Source organism: Pelophylax lessonae, assembly GCF_965119305.1.
Source record: "Pelophylax lessonae genome assembly, chromosome: 6".
Classification (NCBI taxonomy): domain Eukaryota; kingdom Metazoa; phylum Chordata; class Amphibia; order Anura; family Ranidae; genus Pelophylax; species Pelophylax lessonae.
The window spans coordinates 289,604,010-289,625,541 of record NC_138773.1 but is presented as its reverse complement, the minus strand read 5'-3'; the positions used below and the strand labels follow the sequence as shown (position 1 = coordinate 289,625,541).

Genomic DNA, 21,532 nt, shown 5'->3' with positions numbered 1-21,532 from the left:
TGACGTTTCTTCCAATACTGTGACACCTACCGTAAGTGCTGTCAAGGTAACAACACTTATATAGGACTTTTCCTGGCAATCAGTGTGTCTCCTCCTGCCTCTAGGTCTATCCAGTTGGTGGGACTTTAAGGTAGGTGGTATGTCCTCTGTAGTGGTCCTAGGGGCCTCTCCTGGTTTAGTTGGTATTAGTGGAAAATATAAAACAGGCTCTCCCTAGTGTAATATATTTTTGGTGAATTTATTAGGTTAAGAGCTGGTTCACACTACTCCGACTTGTCAGGCGACTTGGTCGCCTGACAAGTAGCTCCCAATGCTGTGCAATGGAACCGTTCTAATCAGACCGACTTAGAAAAAGGTTCCTGCACTATTTTTTGGCGAAGTCGGAGCGACTTGCATTGACTTCTATTATGAGAAGGCGTTTGCAAGCCGCGATGAAGTCACGCTGCACGGGTGACTTCAAAGTCGCCCAAAGTCGGGGCGACTGAGTCGGATTAGTGTGAACCAGCTCTAAAACTGCTTGTTTACTCACTTTATACAACAAATACTATTCCTTTACTCCATGAGTGGCAAGCTCGTATGTCCACGTCTCTTCTGGTATGCCTCTGCTCCGTTCATGCCCAACATGTTGCGTCACGCCCACATGACTTCATGAGGGGATCCTGAGAAGTATTGTGTGTTTTTTTCATTGCAGTAATGAAGTCACATTCACACTGATGAATATATCTGCTGTCATTTTATTAGTGGACTCATATGCACTTTTCCAGCGATTGACTGTTTTCTTGTTTTGTGCACTAATAGTATTGTCTAGCACTTGATGTCACAAGCATTACATTTTTTCCAGCACCAGTATCAATTGTTGTATGCATATATTGTTTAATATTAATAGTAGTATTGATTTATAATACCAGCGCAGCACCAACACTTTACCATTCAATAGATAAATTTGGATTCTTTTAACTTTTTGTCTGGCACTCCTTCCATTAATGCATGTTTTTTTTTTTTTCTGGTAACCTGCTGGGGAACCCACTAGAGGTTAGCCTTCTGTCGTGAGCAGCCTAAACGGAGCCACTGGGATCTTCAAATGTTTTTACATTATATAAACTCATATCAAAGTCCCTGTGCCTCTTGGATGTTATTTTTTTAATTGAAGTCTATCTCACAACTGTGTCCTGGTAGACGGCCGAAAAACCAAGAGGTTGCAGTGGAGCAGCAGACATCTAACACTCCTGGAATTGTGTCAGGTACTGGAAAACTCTTCTCCTGCCATAGCCCTTGCAGGGGGTTCTTCAATAACAACCTTAAAAATAAGATATTAACTTTTGATAGATCCATGATAACAAGAAATTACCTTGTTGTGCCTCCTTATCATAAAGCTTCATGTGAACGACCCCTGCTGTTTTGTTCCTTACAATGGAGACACTTCCGCCATCCCGCTTAATGCATGTTCCTATCCGGCCGAGATTTTGATCAGCCCACCAGAGCCGGTTATCTGTAAAATATTGAAGAAAATCATTTACACTCTTCAGTTTTAACTTCAAGTATACATAAACCCAATCTCTAAAACCTCTTATAAACTTCAACAAATGATTGTAACTTCAAAAATAATTTTCACTATATTTAAATCTGCAACTTTTATTAAAATACTACTTGGTTACCCTGCCATGAAGGTCAAGCACTTCCTGTTACAGGTGACAACGCTCTCTGTCTCCCAATTGGACTCCAGCCATTCTCCTGCTTTGTTACCGTGTCACACGGCTTCTGATGTACACTAGCTTTTCTTTTCTAGGGTGAAGAACCTCTTTAAATCTTTGGCGCCAGCACTTCCCGGCCCTTTAAAGGGTTTCAGATACTGGGAGGTGGGGTTTATGGTCTTGTGACCACCGTAATTGGCTGTCACAGCAGTCACATGGTCAGAAAATTCCCAATCACTGCTTGCCGTTAGCCGCTGTAAATGTGCTGGGAGCATACAGGCGCTCTCGACACAGCTATTTTTGCAATAACCCAGGCAAATATGCGGGGGCTCGGCACCAAGGTTCACCCGCCGAAAGGCCGCATATTTGAGTGCTGAAAGCACCAAGAGGACTGCACTTTGTGAAAGGTTCTGCAGCCTTCTGGGACCAGTGATATGTTCAAGAAGGCTGCTGGCAAAGAGACGAGGGGCTGAACTTCTGAGCGGCAATCCAAGCGGAAGTGGGAGTGGGTACCTATCAAAACTAGGCACCCGCTCCCCAAAATACATTTTTATGCGGAAAACTGTCCCCATAAAGAAGCCCACTCTGGGAAATGACCCGCTGCCCTTCTTCTATCAGAAACAACGTTATTTCCCTAGTGCACATCAGCAATTTGATTGATTAAAATGGGCAACAACCAAATCCATTTCCAGCAGTTTTCATATGTGTGGACTCCAAACCCACAAAGACTTATTTAGCAAAGAGTTTAAAGAAAATGCCTTCCCCCGTTGCTCTTGGCTGAAATGTTGTTCGGTTCAGGCTCTTCCCTGTTTACAGCACAGAATTAAAAGACGCTGCATAAATATTTAATGAAAATGACTGATGCTTATTTGAATACCACTAATGGCGTGCAATAAATAAACTGGAAATGAATATTCATTCACACAGTGGTGATCGCTTGAATAATCTGCAACAGTTTAGGTGGAGGAGGCGATAACTTTAATGCCTTGATGAATAAAAAAGCAAATAAAAAAACAAAACAGACAATAGGTTTATCCCGTATTGAAAAACCGTTTGTAGCAGTAAGTTTTTGAACTGGAAACACAGTGGCAGATAGATTGTGCACTCTGCATGGGTAGCTGCACTCATTTTCCCCAGAGCTTAATAGACGGTTTGAATTCCTGCTGAACCGGCCGAGATTCGAACCATCTCTGGGCAATCTGAATTTACCCAAGTTCATCAATCAACTTGATCGACCACAGTACACAGTATCTCACAAAAGTAAATACACCCCTCACATGTTTGTAAATATTTCATTATATCTTTTCATGTGACAACACTAAGGCCCCGTTCACATAGCAGCGACGCTACTTCCCGGGGCGACCTCCGAGGTCGCGGTGCGAGCAGCGCGCCACGACCTCCGAGGTCGCGGTGCGAGCAGCGTGCCGCGACCTCGGAGCGGCCGGCACGGACTTCATAACATTGAAGTCTATGACGGTCGCTCCGGGTCGCCCCAAAGAAGCTCCGGACCCTTTTTCTAAGTCGGAGCGACTTGTGTTGCTCCTATTAGAACGGGTCCGCAGCTTCCCTATGGAAGGCGACCTACGGCGACCTGTGAGGCGACCAGGTCGCCCCAGTGTGAACGGGGACTGAAGAAATGACACTTTGCTACAATGTAAAGTAGTGAGTGTACAGCTTGTATAACAGTGTAAATTTGCTGTCCCTTCAAAATAACTCAACACACAGCTATTAACCACTTAAGCCCCAGCCCTATTTCGGACACTTTTTGTTTACAAGTTTAAATCAGTATTTTTTCCTAGAAAACTACTTAGAACCCCCAAACATTATATATATTTTTTTACCAAAGACTCTGGAGAATAAAATGTCGGTCATTGTAATATTTTTTATCACGCGGTATTTGCGCAGCGGTCTTTAAAGCGCCATTTCTTTGGAAAATTTTTGAAAAATCACATTTCACTAATTTTAAAAAATACTAAACAGTAAAGTTAGCCCATTTTTTTTGTATATTGTGAAAGAACATGTCACGCCGAGTAAATAGATACCCAACATGTTACGGTTTAAAATTGCGCCCCCCCCGTGGGATCGCGACAAACTACGGTCAATAGAGATCTCAATCTGCGACGCTTTAAATTTATTTAACGGTTACCAGTTTTGAGTTAGAGTGTAGCTCTTTTTTTTATATTATTGCTCACGCTCTGGCAATCGCGGCGATACCTCACATGTGTGGTTTGAACAGCGATTTCATTTGCGGCTCGACTTCCGTATACGTTTTTTTTTGTGCGCGAGCTAACGGTGACGGGGGCGGCTAAATTTTTTTTTTCCCATTTATTTTATTTATTTTTTTAACTTTATTAATGTTTTAAAAAAAAAAAAAAAAAATCTGATCACTTTTATTGCTGTCACAAGCAATGTAAACATCCCTTGTGACACCAATATGTAGTGACAGGTACACTTTATGGAGGGATCGAGGGTCTAAAAGACCCTAGACCCCTCCACTACACTTCCCTGTATGCAAAACGCCGAAAACGGCATTTTTGCATACAGCCGTTTTTCAAATTTGCCGCCTTTTGCAGCACAGTAACCCGGAAGTGACGTCATGGACGCCGCCTCCGGGTTACGTCATCGGAGACCTGATCGATGCCATTTCCGGCATTCATCGGGACTCCATCCAGCCGGCGGACGTGCCGGCTGGGTGCTCGGGGCTCCCGGTGGAACGGGAGCCCCGGGCAAAGCCACGGAAGGCGGCGGGAGGGGGGGACGTCCCCTCCCGCCCCCCAGGTACCGATCGAGCGGCTCCCGAGCCGCATCGGTCGGTACCGACGGAAAGCCAACCGTCGGCTCTAAACCACGGTACCGGGATGGTGCCTCTAGCTAGAGGCATCATCCCGGTACACTACCGCAAAGTTTACCGACGTAGACCTACGTTAGTATGCGGTAAGTGGTTAATGTCTAAACCACTGGCAGCAAAAGTGAGTACACCCCTAAGTTAAAATGTCAAAACACTCTATGTTTGAAGTAAATGCCCAGGTGCTCACCCACAAAGAAATCCATACAAATTCAAAACTAGTTTGGAGGCACTCACGGGTCTTACAAAGGAGGAACATAAAAAGCTCAGTCCATCTTTCTCAAGACACTACAACATGGAAGTGAACAGACCAATAAACCCAATGTCTCACCCACCAACAACACCTGCTAAAAAAATAATACATATATATATATATAGATTGATACATCGATAGACAGACAGACAGATAGATAGATAGATAGATGATAGATAGATAGATAGATAGATAGATAGATAGATAGATAGATAGATAGATAGATAGATAGATAGATAGATAGATAGATAGATAGATAGATAGATAGATAGATAGATAGATAGATAGATAGATAGATAGATAGATAGATAGATAGATAGATAGATAGATAGATAGATAGATAGATAGATAGATAGATAGATAGATAGATAGAGAATTAAATCAATGATTCTGCTTTCGGCTTTCCAAGCAGCAACAACACACACCCAAGTGACATTTGATCATAAAAAAATAAATAAATGATGATGACATCTTATATCCCCATGCTGAGACATACCACACATAGTGAGTAACACTCTTGCACTCTTGATCACCCAAGAGATTGCATGTGTATATTTCTCACAAAATCAATTGGCCGATATCTAATCAGAATTGACTGAAAATCATTCATCTGTGTATGCTGAAGATCCAACTTTGAACAATCAATCTGAATCTGTCTAAATCGATTCTGTCATCTGTCATAAATTTTGGCATGCAATATACTTCATGCAGGCACTGTATTGGGGTTTAACCCAATCCACGTTTTGCTGCTACTTGGGAAAACCGAGGTGGACGGGATGGAGATCAGAAGCTTTGAAAATCTGCATTTGAAACGCAACGTGACCTAATGTGCAAGTTATGCAAATCATAGCAGATCACATCAATTTTAATGTGGGTAACCAGGATGAATGACTCATGTTATGCCCCCTGGCTTGCCCAAACTGGCGCATCAATATTTAAGTGATTTGACAAACTATCATTCAGCAGCTAAGTATAAGATATGCTCCTCTGCTTGAATGGTAGTGAATTACAAATCAAGTCGTTCATGAAAAGCTAAAGTACAAATAAAGTCATGAACAAAAAATGTAAAATGTTTCAGTTTACATTAGGAGTGGTGACTGCTTTAGTCCCCTTTCACATGGGGCGGATCCGTCCAAGCGGAATCCGCCTGCTCACTGGGGGATCTCTCTGCTGATCCCCACTGATCCCCACTGAGAGGGAAGATGAGAGGTCTGTGTCCGCTTCGCTATGCAGAGTGGACACAAACACAGCCCGCTCTCCCCTATGGGGCGGTCAGATAGAAATAAACTGCATGTCCATTTTCATCTGACTGTCATCTGATCTGCTGGATGAATGGCAAATGTTTTGTCGGATCGGATGCCCGGCGGGTGCCACGGACATCTGCTGCCCCATAGAGAACAATGGGTGGTCTGATCGGGTCCACCTGAAAAACTGATAGGATGGGTCCACTGGTGTGAAAGGGGCCTTTTGTTTCCTTTTTATTTATTTATTTATTTATTTTTCAGACTACGTATATATAGCACTGCCCCCTTGAGGACTGCTGGATTTCACACTTACGGGTCCCCCAGGGTTACCAATAGCAACTTTGACATTCACAGTTTATCACTTTATTTCTTGGCTCAGTCAATAATCAGTCCAGGGGTATGTAGTTGTTTTGTATTTTATTTTATAAATTAGGGATGGGAGAAGGGAATAGTGGGACACTCCAGATTAACTATTCACAAAATGGAGGACTTCTAACTCTTGGTACAGCCAGGCTGTTAATCCACCTTGCCACTTAGGTGGGTTTTAGGGTTAAGTCTCTTTCCAGGTGACTTGATGAACTAAATTATCTTCAGGACACTCTCCTAGTATCCTCTTTCTGGACTTCCGACACCTGTCCACTGACTATCCATCTCTTGGGGTGACCCCCCTCAAGTCAGGCCCCTTGACACAAACCCCTTTACTCACGATACTGTTTCTAGGGTCTCCAGTGTCTCCCCCTCAGTCAGCTCTCCTGGACCTCTGGGCTCAGCTCTGTTCCCCAGGCCCTCAGGATGACCCCCCTGAGGCCACGTGCCACTGCTACAGAGAAAGGGGCAGCCGCCACCCTCCCTCTGGGACTCTGCTCACCAGCCAAAGACCCGCAGCACATGTGCTCCTGGCTTTTATACAGTATCCCAGAATGCACGGAGGCAGCCTGTCTCTGCCAATCACCAGGACTCTATGGAAGCCTATGTATCCATTGGTCAGGTTCCTCCCACTGTTCAACATGCCTCCCTATTGGACCAGCATGAAACACTCTCTAGACTCAATGAATCACATACGGAGCACACTGAGCAGACCTCACTAATAGATCCTGCTCTCTGGTAGGCAGAAAGCAATATAGATTTACTTGCTTCTCCTCTGATAGGCAGACAGAGCCAAAAACTATACTCTCTCACTAGGAGGGGGCTACATCTATTTTCTGCAAGTACAGAAAAATACATCTTGATCCTGATAGAAGTGCTTTACTCAAATCTCAAAAAAATGCCATCAGCTTTTCCAGTTATTTTCTGTGAATGCTGTAGCCTCTCCTCCATATATTATAAAGATGAGGAGAGGGGGAGATGTTTGTAGTCTAAATAAGGAGAGCAGCCAAGGGTGACAGTGCTGTTCCTCCACAGGTAGTGTGTAACTGGCAGGATTAATGTGCGAAAAGAAAGGAAAAGAGACTTAAAAAGGAAACTGATGCAGCCAACACCTTTTGAGTGTCGTATCCAAAAATAAATAAATAAATAATTTTACCACTAGCTGACCCATGGCAGTATATTTAGCCCCCGTTCACACCGGTGCGGCTTTGAAATCGCACTACTTCAATGAGATCTCAAAGCCACACATCAGTGCGATTTGCACTGCTGATTTCATTGAGGCTTGTGACTTCATACAAAAGAAGTCACAATAAAATCGGCAAAAAGTAGTGCAGGAACCTTTTTCTGAGTTGCAGCTATTTCATCGACAATGGGGTGAGACTTGTCATGCGATTTGGAACTGTCAAATTGCATGGAAAATTGCACCGGTGTGAACGGGGGCTTACTGCAGCAGGTCGGCTTGTACAGGCACAATCATTGTGTTGTCATTTGCTGCCGCAGAAGCTGATCAGCAGGTGCCGGCCATATGATTTACGACTGGACTTGCTGATTGGCTGAGCGAATGACAGAAGAGAGCCCTGTGCTGGTAAACAACACAGGGCTCCCCACAGACAGCAGCTGTGCTGTTTTTTTTTTTCTCTCCCTGCAAAGCAGTAAAAAATAACACCTTGCTTAGTAAAATCAGCACACAGTCCAGATCAGCACTGGTCACTGTATTATTGTCACTGGTGATGTCCGTGGCAGTTCCCCCCCCCCCTCCCCTGCGTCAGTTAATGTCAGATTGCCCACCACACATCGCAGTCCCACTATAAATTGCTGATCACCGCCATTATTAGTATAAAAAAAATTCCAATGTATACCAAAGTTTGTAGACACTATTCCTGTCACGCAAACCAATCAATATACACTTATTAGGATTTTTTTTTTTTTTTTACTAAAGACATGTAGCAGAATACATTTTGCCCTCAATTTATGAAGAAATTAAAATTTTAATTGGATTTGTTTTATAGCAGAAAGTAGAAAATATATAATTTTTTTTTTCCAAAAGTTTGTGTCTTTTTTTGTTTATATCACAAAAAAATAAAAAAAAACTCGGCGATCAAATACCACCAAAAGAAAGCGTGTTGTATTAGCAGTTAAAGTATCACAGTGCTAAATAGCAAAAAATGGCCTGGTCATGAAGGGGGTAAAACCTTCCGAAGCTCAAGTGTTAAGGTAATTCATCAATCTTCACATGGGATGCCTGAGCAAGTTGTTGTTCTTTTTTCTTTCTTTTTTTTTTTCCTTCTTTCTCTTTTTGGCTTTTTCCTTTATTTTTATCCAGTAATCCAGCCAATAACACACTTCCTGTCTTAGCACTGGTACTGAAGTGGTTAAAGGAAACATCAATTTTATTTGGGTACAGCGTCGCACGACCGCGCAATTGTCAGTTAAAACAATGCAGTGCCGAATCGCAAAAAATGGCCTGGTCATTAAAGCGGAGTTCCACCCAAAAGTGGAACTTCTGCTTTAGGCAGTTACAACCCCCTGACATGCCACATTTGGCATGTCATTTTTTTTGGGGGGAGCGGGTACCTAGTTTTGACACGTACCCGCTCCCACTTCCGCTCGGAGTGCCGTGGCGCCCTGAACGGAAGTTCTCCTCTCCCCCTCCCTCCCTGCAATCTTCTGGGACATGTCAGAGGTCCCAGAAGATTGCCGGCCAATCACCACGCGTAGCGCAACTCGCGCATGCGCAGTGCGTACCCGGCTGTGAAGCCGCAAACTGTCACAGCCGGGTGCCCACACCAGTGATGCCGGCGCCGCAGACAGAGAGGGAGAAGAGCGAGGCTTTGGGCGGCCGCATCGCTGGACCGTTGGACAGGTGAGTGTGTGTTTAGGCTGGAACTCTGCTTTAAAGAGGTTGTAAACCCGTATAAAGTTTTTTTTTTTTTTTTTGGTAACCTGTAAGAGAAACACATAATGAGCTAGTATGCATCGCATACTAGCTCATTATGCAATACTTACCTTAGAACGAGCCCCCGCCGTGCCGTCCGCTTACCTGTATGACGGGCGACTGGACAGTCGCCCGTCTTCCGGGTTCGCGGCATCCGGCCATCTGATTGGCCGGAGCCGCGGTGATGTCACTCCCGCGCATGCGCACGGGAGCCGACAGTCACGGCACGGGACTCTGAAGAAACGGCACCAGGGGCCGTTCCTTCAGAGCGCATGCGCCAGTGACGTCACTGGATGCATATAAGGTAAATATCTCCTAAACGGTACATGTTTAGGAGATATTTACAGTACCTATAGGTAAGCCTTATCATAGGCTTACCTATAGGTAAAAGTGTCCGAGGAGGGTTTACTTCCTCTTTAAGGGGGTAAACTCTCCCAGGGCTGAAGTGGTTAATCTGCTTATCGTTATGCAGTGTATAATAAAAGACTTTTGAATGTAAAAAAAAAAAAAAAGACAAACCACGATGAAGTGTGCGTGTCTTGTAGAGAGATACTGCATTTTTCTTTCCCCTAGTTTGTAGGCGTGATAACTTTTGCGCAAACCAATCAAAATACACCTATTGGGATTTCTTTTTTTAACCCAAAAATTTGTATGTAGCAGAATACAAATTGACCTAAATTGATGAAAAAATCTGATTTTAATTTTTTTTTTTTTGGGGGGGGGGGGGGAATGTTATATAGCAGAAAGTGAAAAATATTGTTTTTTTTTTTCCATGAATCGACAATTTTTTTTGTTTATAGCGCAAAAAATAAAAAAACGCACAGGTGATCACTTACCACCAAAAGAAAGCTCTATTTGTGAGAAGAAAAGTACATACATTTTTTTTTTTTTTTTTTTTTGGGGGGGGGGGGGCTTTAATTTTTTTTTTTTTTGGGGGGGGGCTTTCATTTTTTTTTTTTTTTACAAGGTTTGAATGTTTGGATAGAACCTGTCTATTGTTTCATCCCCCCAAAGTATGCCGGAGCCGGCTAAGGAAAAGTCCATTAGTAAACAAAGTTTCAGTTATTGCAGCAGCAGAAAACTGAATTTCAGGAACGTAGCCGTTTGTGTCCTCCGCAATCGATTTTCTGACATTTTGAGAAAATATTTCTACATTGTCCCTCTCCTTCTGTTACAGTAAAGTGTATTCTCCAGTTTCATTAGTTTGCAGGACGGCTGTGCCGGTTGACACAGACAAATGTAAAAAGCTACCTTCGGAGACAGAGAATAAAGAGAGAGACGCCAGGTTAAATGAGATCACACTGACCAAGATGGATAAGCGATGGGATGCCGAACTCATAATAGACCAATTATTCACAAAGTTGGGCGAAATATATTTCAGGAGCAAATGGCCGGAGCGCTGGTAGGGCGTCCGAATGGGCAACAGAGGGAATAGAAAAGCCAAAGAAATAACATTACGGAACAATTGCAAGAACAAGCTCTGTACAATGAGATCCGGGCCGCCCGTTCGCCACACAAATCTAAATTGAATCCGGCGTCCTGGAATGGAGTAGGATGGCGATGAAATTGAGCAACATGAGATTAATTTTCGCTTGACAAGATGACGGGGGGAATTAGCGGTAAATAAATAAAGTTACATTTTCTGAGATCTACAGGAATCGTTATGGCAACGGAAGACGGGCCAGATATCAGTCAAATATGTTTCTGTCATTAGAACTGAAGACAAAACTTTCTTTTCTCATTGTGAATAGAGTAAGGGAAGGTTATAACCTTTGTCTGTTTTACTTGCAATCTGTGCTCCCTATTGGAGAGATTTCAATTCACTTCCTGTCCCCATATGCGAAACAGGAAATCCCTCCAAGGGGAATCCCTGGTCGTCACCAAAACAACTGTTCCCATTGGAAGATTTGCTCTCCTTTCCCGTTCTGGTGACAACTAAAAATTCAGTTTCACTCTTGAATGATACCAGCCCCTTAAAGGGGTTGTAAAGTCAGAAGGTTGAGAAATCCCCCCTAACACTAAAAAAATATACTTTTTCAATTTTATTGCAAATAAACACAATGAAAAAAAACATTTTTTTTTTGTAAAATATAAAAGATGACGTCACGCCGAGTAAATAGAAAAAAAACAAAACATGTCACTCTTTAACCACTTAAGCCCCGGAAGATTTTACCCCCTTCCTAACCAGGGTCTATTTTGCAATTCGGCACTGCGTGACTTTAACTGACAATTGCGTGGTCATGCAACGCCGTACCCAAACGAAATTTACGTCCTTTTTTCCCCACAAACAGAGCTTTCTTTTGGTGGTATTTGATCACCTGTGTGATTTTTACTTTTTGCGCTATAAATATAAAAATAGCGACAATTTTGAAAAAATAACAATATTTTTCAAATTTTTTTATATGAAATTCCCCCCCAAAAAATGTAAAAATCACAATTTTTTATCATTTTAGGCCAATTTGTTTTCTGCTATATATTTTTGGTAAAAAAAAATCGCAATAAGTGTATTTTGATTGGTTTGCGCAAAAGTTATTGCGTTTACTAACTAAGGGAAAGATTTCTGTCGTTTTTGGTGTTTTTTTTTAACAAGTAATGGCGACGATCTGCAATTTTTTTTGCGGGACTGCGACATTGTGGCAGACAGATCGGACCCTAGACTGACATTTTTGACACTTTTGGGGGTACCAGTGACATTACTACAGTAATCAGTGCTAAAAATATGCACTGTTACTGTAAAAATGACACTGGCAGGGAAGGGGTTAATTTTATTGGAGAGGAAGGGGTTAATGTATGCCTGGTGCTTACTGACATGTGTGGGGGGAGGTGACTGAGTGACACAGGGACAGATCGCAGTTCAGCTATGCTGAATCCTGCAATCTGACCCTGCCTGTCACTTAGGAGATCCGCCCGCTCTGTTTACACAAGCGGGCGGATCTCCACACTCGATTCCCCGACGATCAGGGAAGAGCGGCGCCGCTCGCCGCTGCTCCTCCCCTGCCCCGACTCCCGCTGTGACTGAGGGACCGCCGAGAGAGGGGAATGTCTGGCGATGTAGGTCTACGTCGCCAGACGTTATTGAGCCACTTTGCCGCAGTAGAGGTCTAGTGAGCAGCGGTAAAGTGGTTAAAGGGGTTGTAAAGTCAGAAGGTTTTTTTATCTTAAATGAGAAGTCCACCCTAATACTAAAAAAATATACTTTTTCAATTTTATTGCAAATAAACACAATGAAAAAAAAAAACATTTTTTTTTGTAAAATATAAAAGATGATGTCACGCCGAATAAATAGAAGCAAAACATGTCACTCTTTAAAACTGCACATTCCCACACAATGGCGACAAAAGATGTAAATTTTACTATCCATGGGCGATGCTTTAAAAGCCTTTACAGGGTAGCACTTTAACCTCTTCCCAACCGCCCCCGCCGCCTATTTAGTGCGGCAGTGCGGCCCTTCTGCGGCCCTTCTGCGCAAACCGATCTGGACCTATGTCGGGTGCGCACCTGCAGCTAGGGGGCGAGCGCGCACTCCCGCCCCACTCGGCAGCGGAGATGCCTGAACCCCACGATCGTTCCCCGCTGAGAGAAAAGAATGGTCAGCTGTTGTAAACACATCTGACTGTTCTTCTCTCTGGAATGATCACAGAGCCCCTGTGGTACTTCTATATAGGATCACAGGTCTCTATGATCATTTCACAAGCCATGCCCCCCACATTTAGAATCACTCCCCTAGGCTCACATTTAACCCCTTGATCACCCACAGTGTTAACCCCTTCCCTGCCAATGTCATTATTACAGTAAAAGTGCATATTTTTAGCACTGATTACTGTAGTAATGTCACTGGTCCCCCCAAAAGTGTCAAAAATGTCAGCTAGGGGTCCGATCTGTCTGATCCAAGATTGGCGTTTTTGAATACCTTTGATTTTCAAAAAAAGGAGCCATTACGATGCCGGTAAACCGGATGTGATGTTATGTTATTGCTTCTGGGTTACCATAGCAGTGAACTGATCAAAGCTGATCCCGGCTTACTTTGGGTCTCTGACTATCTGGCGGACATGCCGACTAGTATCTCTGTCTCCTGGTGGGAAGGGAGCCCAAGCCAACTGTGAAAGGCGGCGGTGGGGGGGGGGGTCCACTCCCGCTGCTTGTAATAACAACGGAGAGGCGGGTTTTAGCTGCTCCAGTTCTTATTACAAGAGAGCCCACAGCTGCAGGCATCAGTCCGGTACAACCACTTGAAGTCAAATAATGTACCAGGTATGTGATTAGGCAGCAAGTGGTTAATGTTTGCATAACCCCTGGTTTGGTTGTTAACCACTTCTGGACTGGGCCTTTTTCTGATACTTGTTGTTTACAAGTTAAAATAATTTTTTATTTTTTTTTTGCTTGAAAATTACTTAGAACCCCTAAACATTTATTAGCAGAGACCCTAGAGAATAAAATGGAGATCGTTGCAATTTTTTTTATCACACTGTATTTGCGCAGCGGTCTTACAAATGCAGATTTTTTGGAAAAAAATTCACTTTTTGGAATTAAAAAATAAGAAAACAGTAAAGTTAGCCCAATTTTTTCTACAATGTGAAAGATAATGTTACGTTGAGTAAATAGATACCCGACATGTCATGCTTCAAAATTGCGCACGCTCGTGGAATGGCGACAAACATTGGTACTTAAAAATCCCCATAGGCGACACTTTAAAAATTTCTACAGGTTACCAGTTTAGAGTTACAGAGGTGGTCTATGGCTCAAATTATTGCTCTCGCTCCAACGATTGCGGCGATACCTCACATGTGTGGTTTACATATGTGGGTGTGACTTGTGTATGCATTCGCTTCTGCGCGTGAGCTACCGGGAATGGGGCACATTCATTCTTTTGTTTTTCCTATTTATTTTATCTTTTATTTTTTATTTTAACACTGTTTTTTTTTTTTTTTTTTATTTTGATCATTTTTATTCCCATTACAAGGAATGTAAAAATGTAATGGAAATAAGCATGACAGGACCTCTTCAATGTGAGATCTGGGGTCAAAAAGACCACACATCTCACATCTACACTAAACAAAAATAAATAAATAAAAACACTCCAAGGCCATAGAGTGGAATGAGGGCCATCTTGCCTTCACTCGACTTCCTGCCTGAGAGGAGAGCAGACCAGATTGTTTTCTCCACTCCCGACGGGTCCGGTAAGCGGGGAACACTACCTGGAAGCGGCGGGAAGGGGGGGGGGGGCATCGCTCCCACCGCCCATAAGGGTGATCCCATGGCGAACCCGCCACTGGGACCACCCTTATGTTAAAGCGGACCATTTAAAAAAATACCGGGGTTATGGCAGCTATCTGCTGCCATAACCCCGGTATTTAACGTCAAAGTACCAACGTAAATACACGGGGGCGGTCCGTAACAGGTTAAGGGGGTAAAACCTTCCGGGGCTGAAGTAGGTGTAGACAAGTTTACACTATAGATAAGGGGTCCTCAAACTATGGCCCTCCAGTTGTTCAGGAACTACAATTCCCATCATGCCTGGTCATGTCTGTGAATGTCAGAGTTTTACAATGCCTCATGGGATGTGTAGTTCCACAACAGCTGGAGGGCCGTAGTTTGACTATCCCTGCGAGGTATATGCTTTGTTCATATTTCATGTCCGAGGTTTACAACATGCGTTTTGACATGCCCATTGATTTCAATAGAAACACATTGGGGAAAAATGCACTGGGGTAATTCCAGCCCAAACAGCAGCCCACAGTTGGGGGGGGGGGGGGCATTAAAGTCTTTAATTGCCTGTATCAGCTAATGTTCATACGAGATTCAGGTATACATTAAGCAATACAATAAATACGCATTATGTGAACTTTTATGTGCAGAAATTGATGCAATTTTGCCAGCTTAAAGTTAAAATAATAATAGATAAAAATTCAGCGCAACTGTATAAAATAATATAATAGAAAGCTGCTATGCACTAAAGGATCAATAAACCAAAAGTCCCAATAACAAATATATAACAAAAAGTGCAGCGCTATCAAATATGGATTATGAAGAAGATATCGAGGAGAGCAGTCCACAGGTGAAAATTATGGTGAAGCATGCACAAGATATAAACATTCAGTGCTCTTCAATGTGCTGGTAATCCTCCACCCAGTCTCATTAGCCTCTCACCTCACACTTAGCCCCTGTGTCACCAGACGGGCTAGTAAGTCAAACATTCTCCAAGGATATCACCAATATAGATTAGATCAGTATTCCTCTTCATCAGAAGATAAGGCTCACAGGTAACAGATCACAGGTCCATAGGAAAACAAAGGTCCGGACATAGTGCATTACCGCAATAAATTACTTTATTGAACATAGCATAAAATCATAAAAATTACCTTGTAAAGCACTATACAAGTGCATGTGATGAGCAGATTGTATTACACACAGCGGTCTCGACCGCAATGGATGGCGGGTGACGTCACCGGCCCCTCCCCCTTCGCACGCGTTACGTCCCACTGCACCGCTGAGGAAGTCCCGTGCAGTGGGACGTAACGCGTGCGAAGGGGGAGGGGCCGGTGACGTCACCCGCCATCCATTGCGGTCGAGACCGCTGTGTGTAATACAATCTGCTCATCACATGCACTTGTATAGTGCTTTACAAGGTAATTTTTATGATTTTATGCTATGTTCAATAAAGTAATTTATTGCGGTAATGCACTATGTCCGGACCTTTGTTTTCCTATGGACCTGTGATCTGTTACCTGTGAGCCTTATCTTCTGATGAAGAGGAATACTGATCTAATCTATATTGGTGATATCCTTGGAGAATGTTTGACTTACTAGCCCGTCTGGTGACACAGGGGCTAAGTGTGAGGTGAGAGGCTAATGAGACTGGGTGGAGGATTACCAGCACATTGAAGAGCACTGAATGTTTATATCTTGTGCATGCTTCACCATAATTTTCACCTGTGGACTGCTCTCCTCGATATCTTCTTCATAATCCATATTTGATAGCGCTGCACTTTTTGTTATATAAAGTTAAAATAACACCCCGCTTATGGCTTATCTCGAGAAATATTAGAGTATACAAATCGCATGCGGGGCCGGAAAAATAAACACAAGTACGATTTATGATTCATGAAATCTGTTTTTCTGTTTTCCTCTAAATTGAAGTCATTATTTTTCTTGAGTTAAGATGTGTTTTATCTCCTCTCAATTAAGGAAGGACAAATGTACCGTAGTAATTAAGAGCAAATATAAAACTGATTACACAAAAAGAGCCAATTAGCCGACTAAATTCCTCCCTTTGTTTTTTTTTCCTATTTTGTGATTGTTACGGCGCGTTATTATTTTCTGGGATGTGAGCGAGGCGCCGCGCTGTACGGATGAGCTGAACCAGTGACACGTGGAATTCGGCACACAAGGTCACCCCCCCTGCAGCAAGGACCCTGAAATGTCCAAAGAAGCAGTTTGGATTGTTAAAATGCGCAAGGGAACAAGCGCGGTATTGGCAAAATAACCGTAATGTGAAGGGTAAATGAGGCTGTGCTATATGTTAAAATGATAATACAAGCCACCAGAGAGTCGTGTTTTTCAGGCATAGGACAAATAAGTTGCTTCTAGGAGATTGTTTTTAGTTGAGTAACTTTGGCTTATTTCCTTCTGGCGAGTAAAAGGAAACGATAGCGGTTTTAATAAGTTTAGGTATTTATACAAAACGGGATTGATTTACTAAGACTGCAAAATCTGATGCAGCTGTGCATGGTAGCCAATCAGCTTCTAACATCAGCTTGTTCAAATAACCACTTCAGCTCTGAAAGGTTTACCCCCCTTCATGACCAGGCCATTTTTTTTTTTTTTTTTTGATACGGCAATGCCTTATTTTCACCACTTAAGGACCGTCGGCCGCAGTTATACTGTGGCAGACTGGCCCTCCTGCGCAAACCGCCGTAGGTATACTTCGGTCACGCGCCTGCAGCTAGGGGGCGGGGACTCTGATGCACGGGGCAGGCGGCTCCGATTGCTGCCTGACACCCGCGATCGCTCCCCGCTGAGGGAGAAGAATGGTCAGCTGTTGTAAAAACAGCTGACCGTTCTTCTCTCTGAAATTATCACAGAGCTCCTGTGATCCTTCTATATAGGATTACATGTCTCTGTGATCATTTCACAAGCCCCGCCCCCATACAGTTAGAAACACGCCCCTAGGTACACATTTAACCCTTTGATCGCCCCTGGGTTAACCCCTTCCCTGCCAGTGTCATTATTACAGTAACAGTGCATATTTTTTAGCACTGATTACCGTAGTAATGTCACTGGTATCCCCAAAAGTGTCAAAAATGTCAGTTAGGGGTCCGATCTGTCCGCCGCAATGGCGCAGTCCCCCAAGAAAACGCAGATCACCGCCATTACTAGTAAAAAAAAAAAAAACAATAAAAACGACATAAATCTTTTCCGTAGTTAGTAGACGCGATAACTTTTGTGCAAACCAATCAAAATACGCTTATTGCAATTTTTTTTTTTTTTTACCAAAAATGTAGCACAAAACAAATTGGCCTAAAATGTTAAACATTTTGATTTTTATAAAAATTATTTTTAATGTTATATAGCAGAATGTGAAAATTATTATTTTTTTTTTCAGAATTGTCGCTCTTTTTTTGTTTATAGCGCAAAAAATAAAAATCGCACAAGTGATCAAATAGCACCAAACGAAAGCTCTATTTGTGGGGAAAAAAAGGACATACATTTTATTTAGATACAAAGTCGCACGACCGCGCAATTGTCTGTTAAAATAACGCAGTGCCGAATCGCAAAAAATGGTCTGGTCATTAAGGGGACAAATCCTACCGGTCCAGAAATGGTTAACTGACATTTGCGCGGTCGTGTGACGCTGTACCCAAATACGATTATTGTCCTTTTTTCCCAAAAATAGAGCTGTCTTTTGGTTGTGTTCGATCACCTCTGCAATTTGTAATTTCTTTGCGCTATATGTAGTAATGGTGGTGATTAGCGACCTATATTTGGACTGCGATATTGCGGCGGACAAATCGAACACCAAAGTGACACCAATACAGTGATCAGTGCTAAAAAAATGCACCGTCACTGTACTAATGACACTGGCAGGGAAGGGTTAACATCAGGGGTGATCAAAGGGTTAACTGTGTTCTCTGGGAGTGTTTACTAACTGTGGGGGAGGTGCTTTGAATGGGGGAATGTAAAGATCTGTGTTCCTGCTTAGCAGGAACACAGGATCAGCACATTCCCCTCTCGCAGAATGGTGGTCTGCCTTGTTTACATAGGCATACCGCCGTTCTGCCTTTCTCCTGATCAATTGGAGGGTCCCAGCAGAAATTGCGTCTGCTGGACCCTCTGATTGGTTCTCGCTGTGTCCAATCACAGTGGGAGCGGGTCATTGAATAAGAAACCCAAGTAGCTCCTGAAGGCTTTTAATTTTCATCTTGAAAATGAAGAAGGTCATGAAGAAGGAGCCGTGCATGCTCCGAAACACGTCACGGCCCTTTTTTGACGTCATATCCGGGTACCTGCATTCCACACTCGTCCCGGCAGTATGGCTGCTCTTCTTGGATTCCAGTCTTGATAAAAAATCTTGATTTTATTGCACTTAGAAGCGCCTTCTTTGTGTTCTGTTTAATTGTCATCTTGGCTGTTGTAGAAGTCAAAAAAGCTCACACAAGCAGCAAAAGGGTGGTAAAAAAAGGCTGTTGTTCCACATTTTTAGCTCTCCCCACCTGTCTATCTACAAAATAACATGGCGGCAGGTCAGGTCCATCCACATTGCCATGTCTGCAATGTTTCGCGTGCGGCAAATTTAACTCTTCATGTTGCATTTGCCAAACATGCCTATTGAAGTCAATGGGACTGCACCATACCCGTCTGCCAACCACAAGGCATGTTGTCGTGGCACTGTAATGCAATGCATTGGGATGGGAAAAAAAAAAACATCCAGGGCCTGGCATTATCATCTCCTAAATGCTTACAGGGATCAAGTTCAATGGCTGGCTGCTCTAAACTCACTGTACACCAGTGCCGCGGCCATGGTTTCTGATCTCCGCCATGGCACCTTGTTTGTTTGTACTTTCCTTCAGTCTTCCACAGTTGTACAGGTTCCTCTCCTGTGCTGACATTGCATAGTCTGATTTTACTACCTACTGTGAATTTCTCACAGAGTGCATTAGAAGCTGCAACAATGCAGATAGAGCCGGCTTCATTTCCCATCTGGAAGACATCCAGAATCATCTAGCCCAGTGATGGCGAACCTTGGCATCCCAGGTGTTTTGGAACTACATTTCCCATTAGGCTCAACTATACAGCAGAGTGCATGAGCATCATGGTAAATGTAGTTCCAACACATCTTGGGTGCCAAGGTTCGCCATCACTGATCTAGCCTTTTCCTCTCCAGCTGGACTATCCCAAGTCCTTTCAATCATGAAGGCTCAGCATGTGGGTGCTACCAATGGTGGTCTACAAGCAAATGCAGCCTGCCTAGAAACACCCAACTCCTTCAGATTTACACTTACCTAAGAAGGCATTTATATTTTTCCAAAACTCCTCCTATGAGAAAGCATACTGCTTGCATCAGGGCTGAGGACTCTTGAGTGGAGTACTGTGATGGTGGCTGGTGGGAGGGTGTTGTGATGTTTTCAAGAAGCTTGTTAACCACTTAAGCCCCGGAGGATTTGGCTGCTGAAAGACCAGGGGGTATTTTGCGATTCGGCACTGTGTGACTTTAACGGACAATTGCGCGGTCGTGCGACGCTGTACCTAAACAAATTTGACGTCCTTTTTTTCCCACAAACAGAGCTTTATTTTGGTGGTATTTGATCACCTGTGCCATTTTTTGATCATGTGCTATAAACAAAAAAAGAGCGTCAATTTTGCAAAAATAACAATATTTTTCACATTTTTTTATATGAAATTCCCCAAAAAAAAAAAGGAAAATCTAAATTTTTTAACATTTTCGGCCAATTTGTTTTATGCTACATATGTTTGGTAAAAAAAATTGCAAAAAGCGTATTTTGATTGGTTTGAACAAAAGTCATCGCATTTACTAACAAAGGGAAAGATTTTTGTCATTTTTGTTGTTGTTTTTAACGCGTAATGGCAGCGATCTGCCATTTTTTTTGCGGTACTGCGACATTGCGGCAGACAGATAGGACCCTTGACTGACATTTTTGATACTTTTGGGGTTACCAGTGACATTTCTACAGTAATCAGTGCTATACATATGCACTGTTACTGTAAAGTTACACTGGCAGTGAAGGGGTTAACTTTATTTGAGAGGGAGGGGCTGTGTGTGTCCCTAGGGGCGTGATTCTAACTGTGATTGGCTGTGGCTTGAGCTGTAGGAACAATGATCAACCGTCCTACATAGTAGAACCGTATGATCATTGTTTCTACACAGGGGAGAATGACAGGCGGCTTGTTTACACTAGCCGCCTGCCTTTCTCCCTCTCCCCCGCCGATCGCTGAGTGACCGGCGGACATCGGGTCTGCCGGTCACACACGCGGGGGGGTCTGTGACTGCGCAGGAGCGGGAGCGTGCCACCGGCGGCGCGTGCTCGCTCCCCAGAGCCTCACAGGCTACTGACGTGTATATACGTCACTCTGCCTGTGAGGGGCTGACCGCCGCAGTATATGTACTTGAGGCGGTCGGCAAGTGGTTAATGAAGTGGAGAGTGAGGAACTAGGGAAGAGCACTTCCCCTCCTGAAGCCTGGCTGAAATACTCCCACGCTGTTTATATTCCTCCTGGCTAGTTTCAGGGACATGCTAGACATTGGGTTCTTTTCCCCAACATTACAGGAGTAATTGGACTTCTTTGGTTAATATACCTGGCATGGGCTGGGCCCACTCTCTTCCCCTATCCCAGCACCCTTGCTCATACCTCCCAACTTTCTGAGGAGTGAAAGAGTGACACTTTGTAGTAGTAATCGACCAAATTCAGTTTTTGGTTGCCGATACCGATACCTATATTTTGGCCATTGCATATTGGTATTGGCCGATATTGGACGATATTTTTGTACATTTAAAAAAAGAAAATTGTTATTTTTATCACTTGACAGGTACTCTTGTGGAGGGATCTGGGGGTCTAAAAGACCCCAAACCCCTCCTCGGCACTTAAAAGCAATCAAAACACCAAGTTTGGCTGTTTAGAATGCTGTCATTTTTTTTAATCTGGCGCCGAGTACCCGATTGCTTATATCTTTAATTTGTACAT

The 21,532-nt window shown here is 43.3% G+C and overlaps 1 protein-coding gene across 6 annotated transcripts in view; it reads right to left on the bottom strand.

The window, feature by feature from the left end:
* Positions 1-21,532, bottom strand: part of LRP1B (LDL receptor related protein 1B) — a 2,177,452-nt gene that overhangs the window by 625,944 nt on the left and 1,529,976 nt on the right. For all 6 annotated transcript variants that reach the window (XM_082262163.1, XM_082262161.1, XM_082262165.1 and 3 more), the window contains exon 33: positions 1,349-1,489. In XM_082262163.1, coding sequence (XP_082118289.1) covers positions 1,349-1,489 — 141 coding nt within the window. The remainder of the gene's footprint in view (positions 1-1,348; positions 1,490-21,532) is intronic.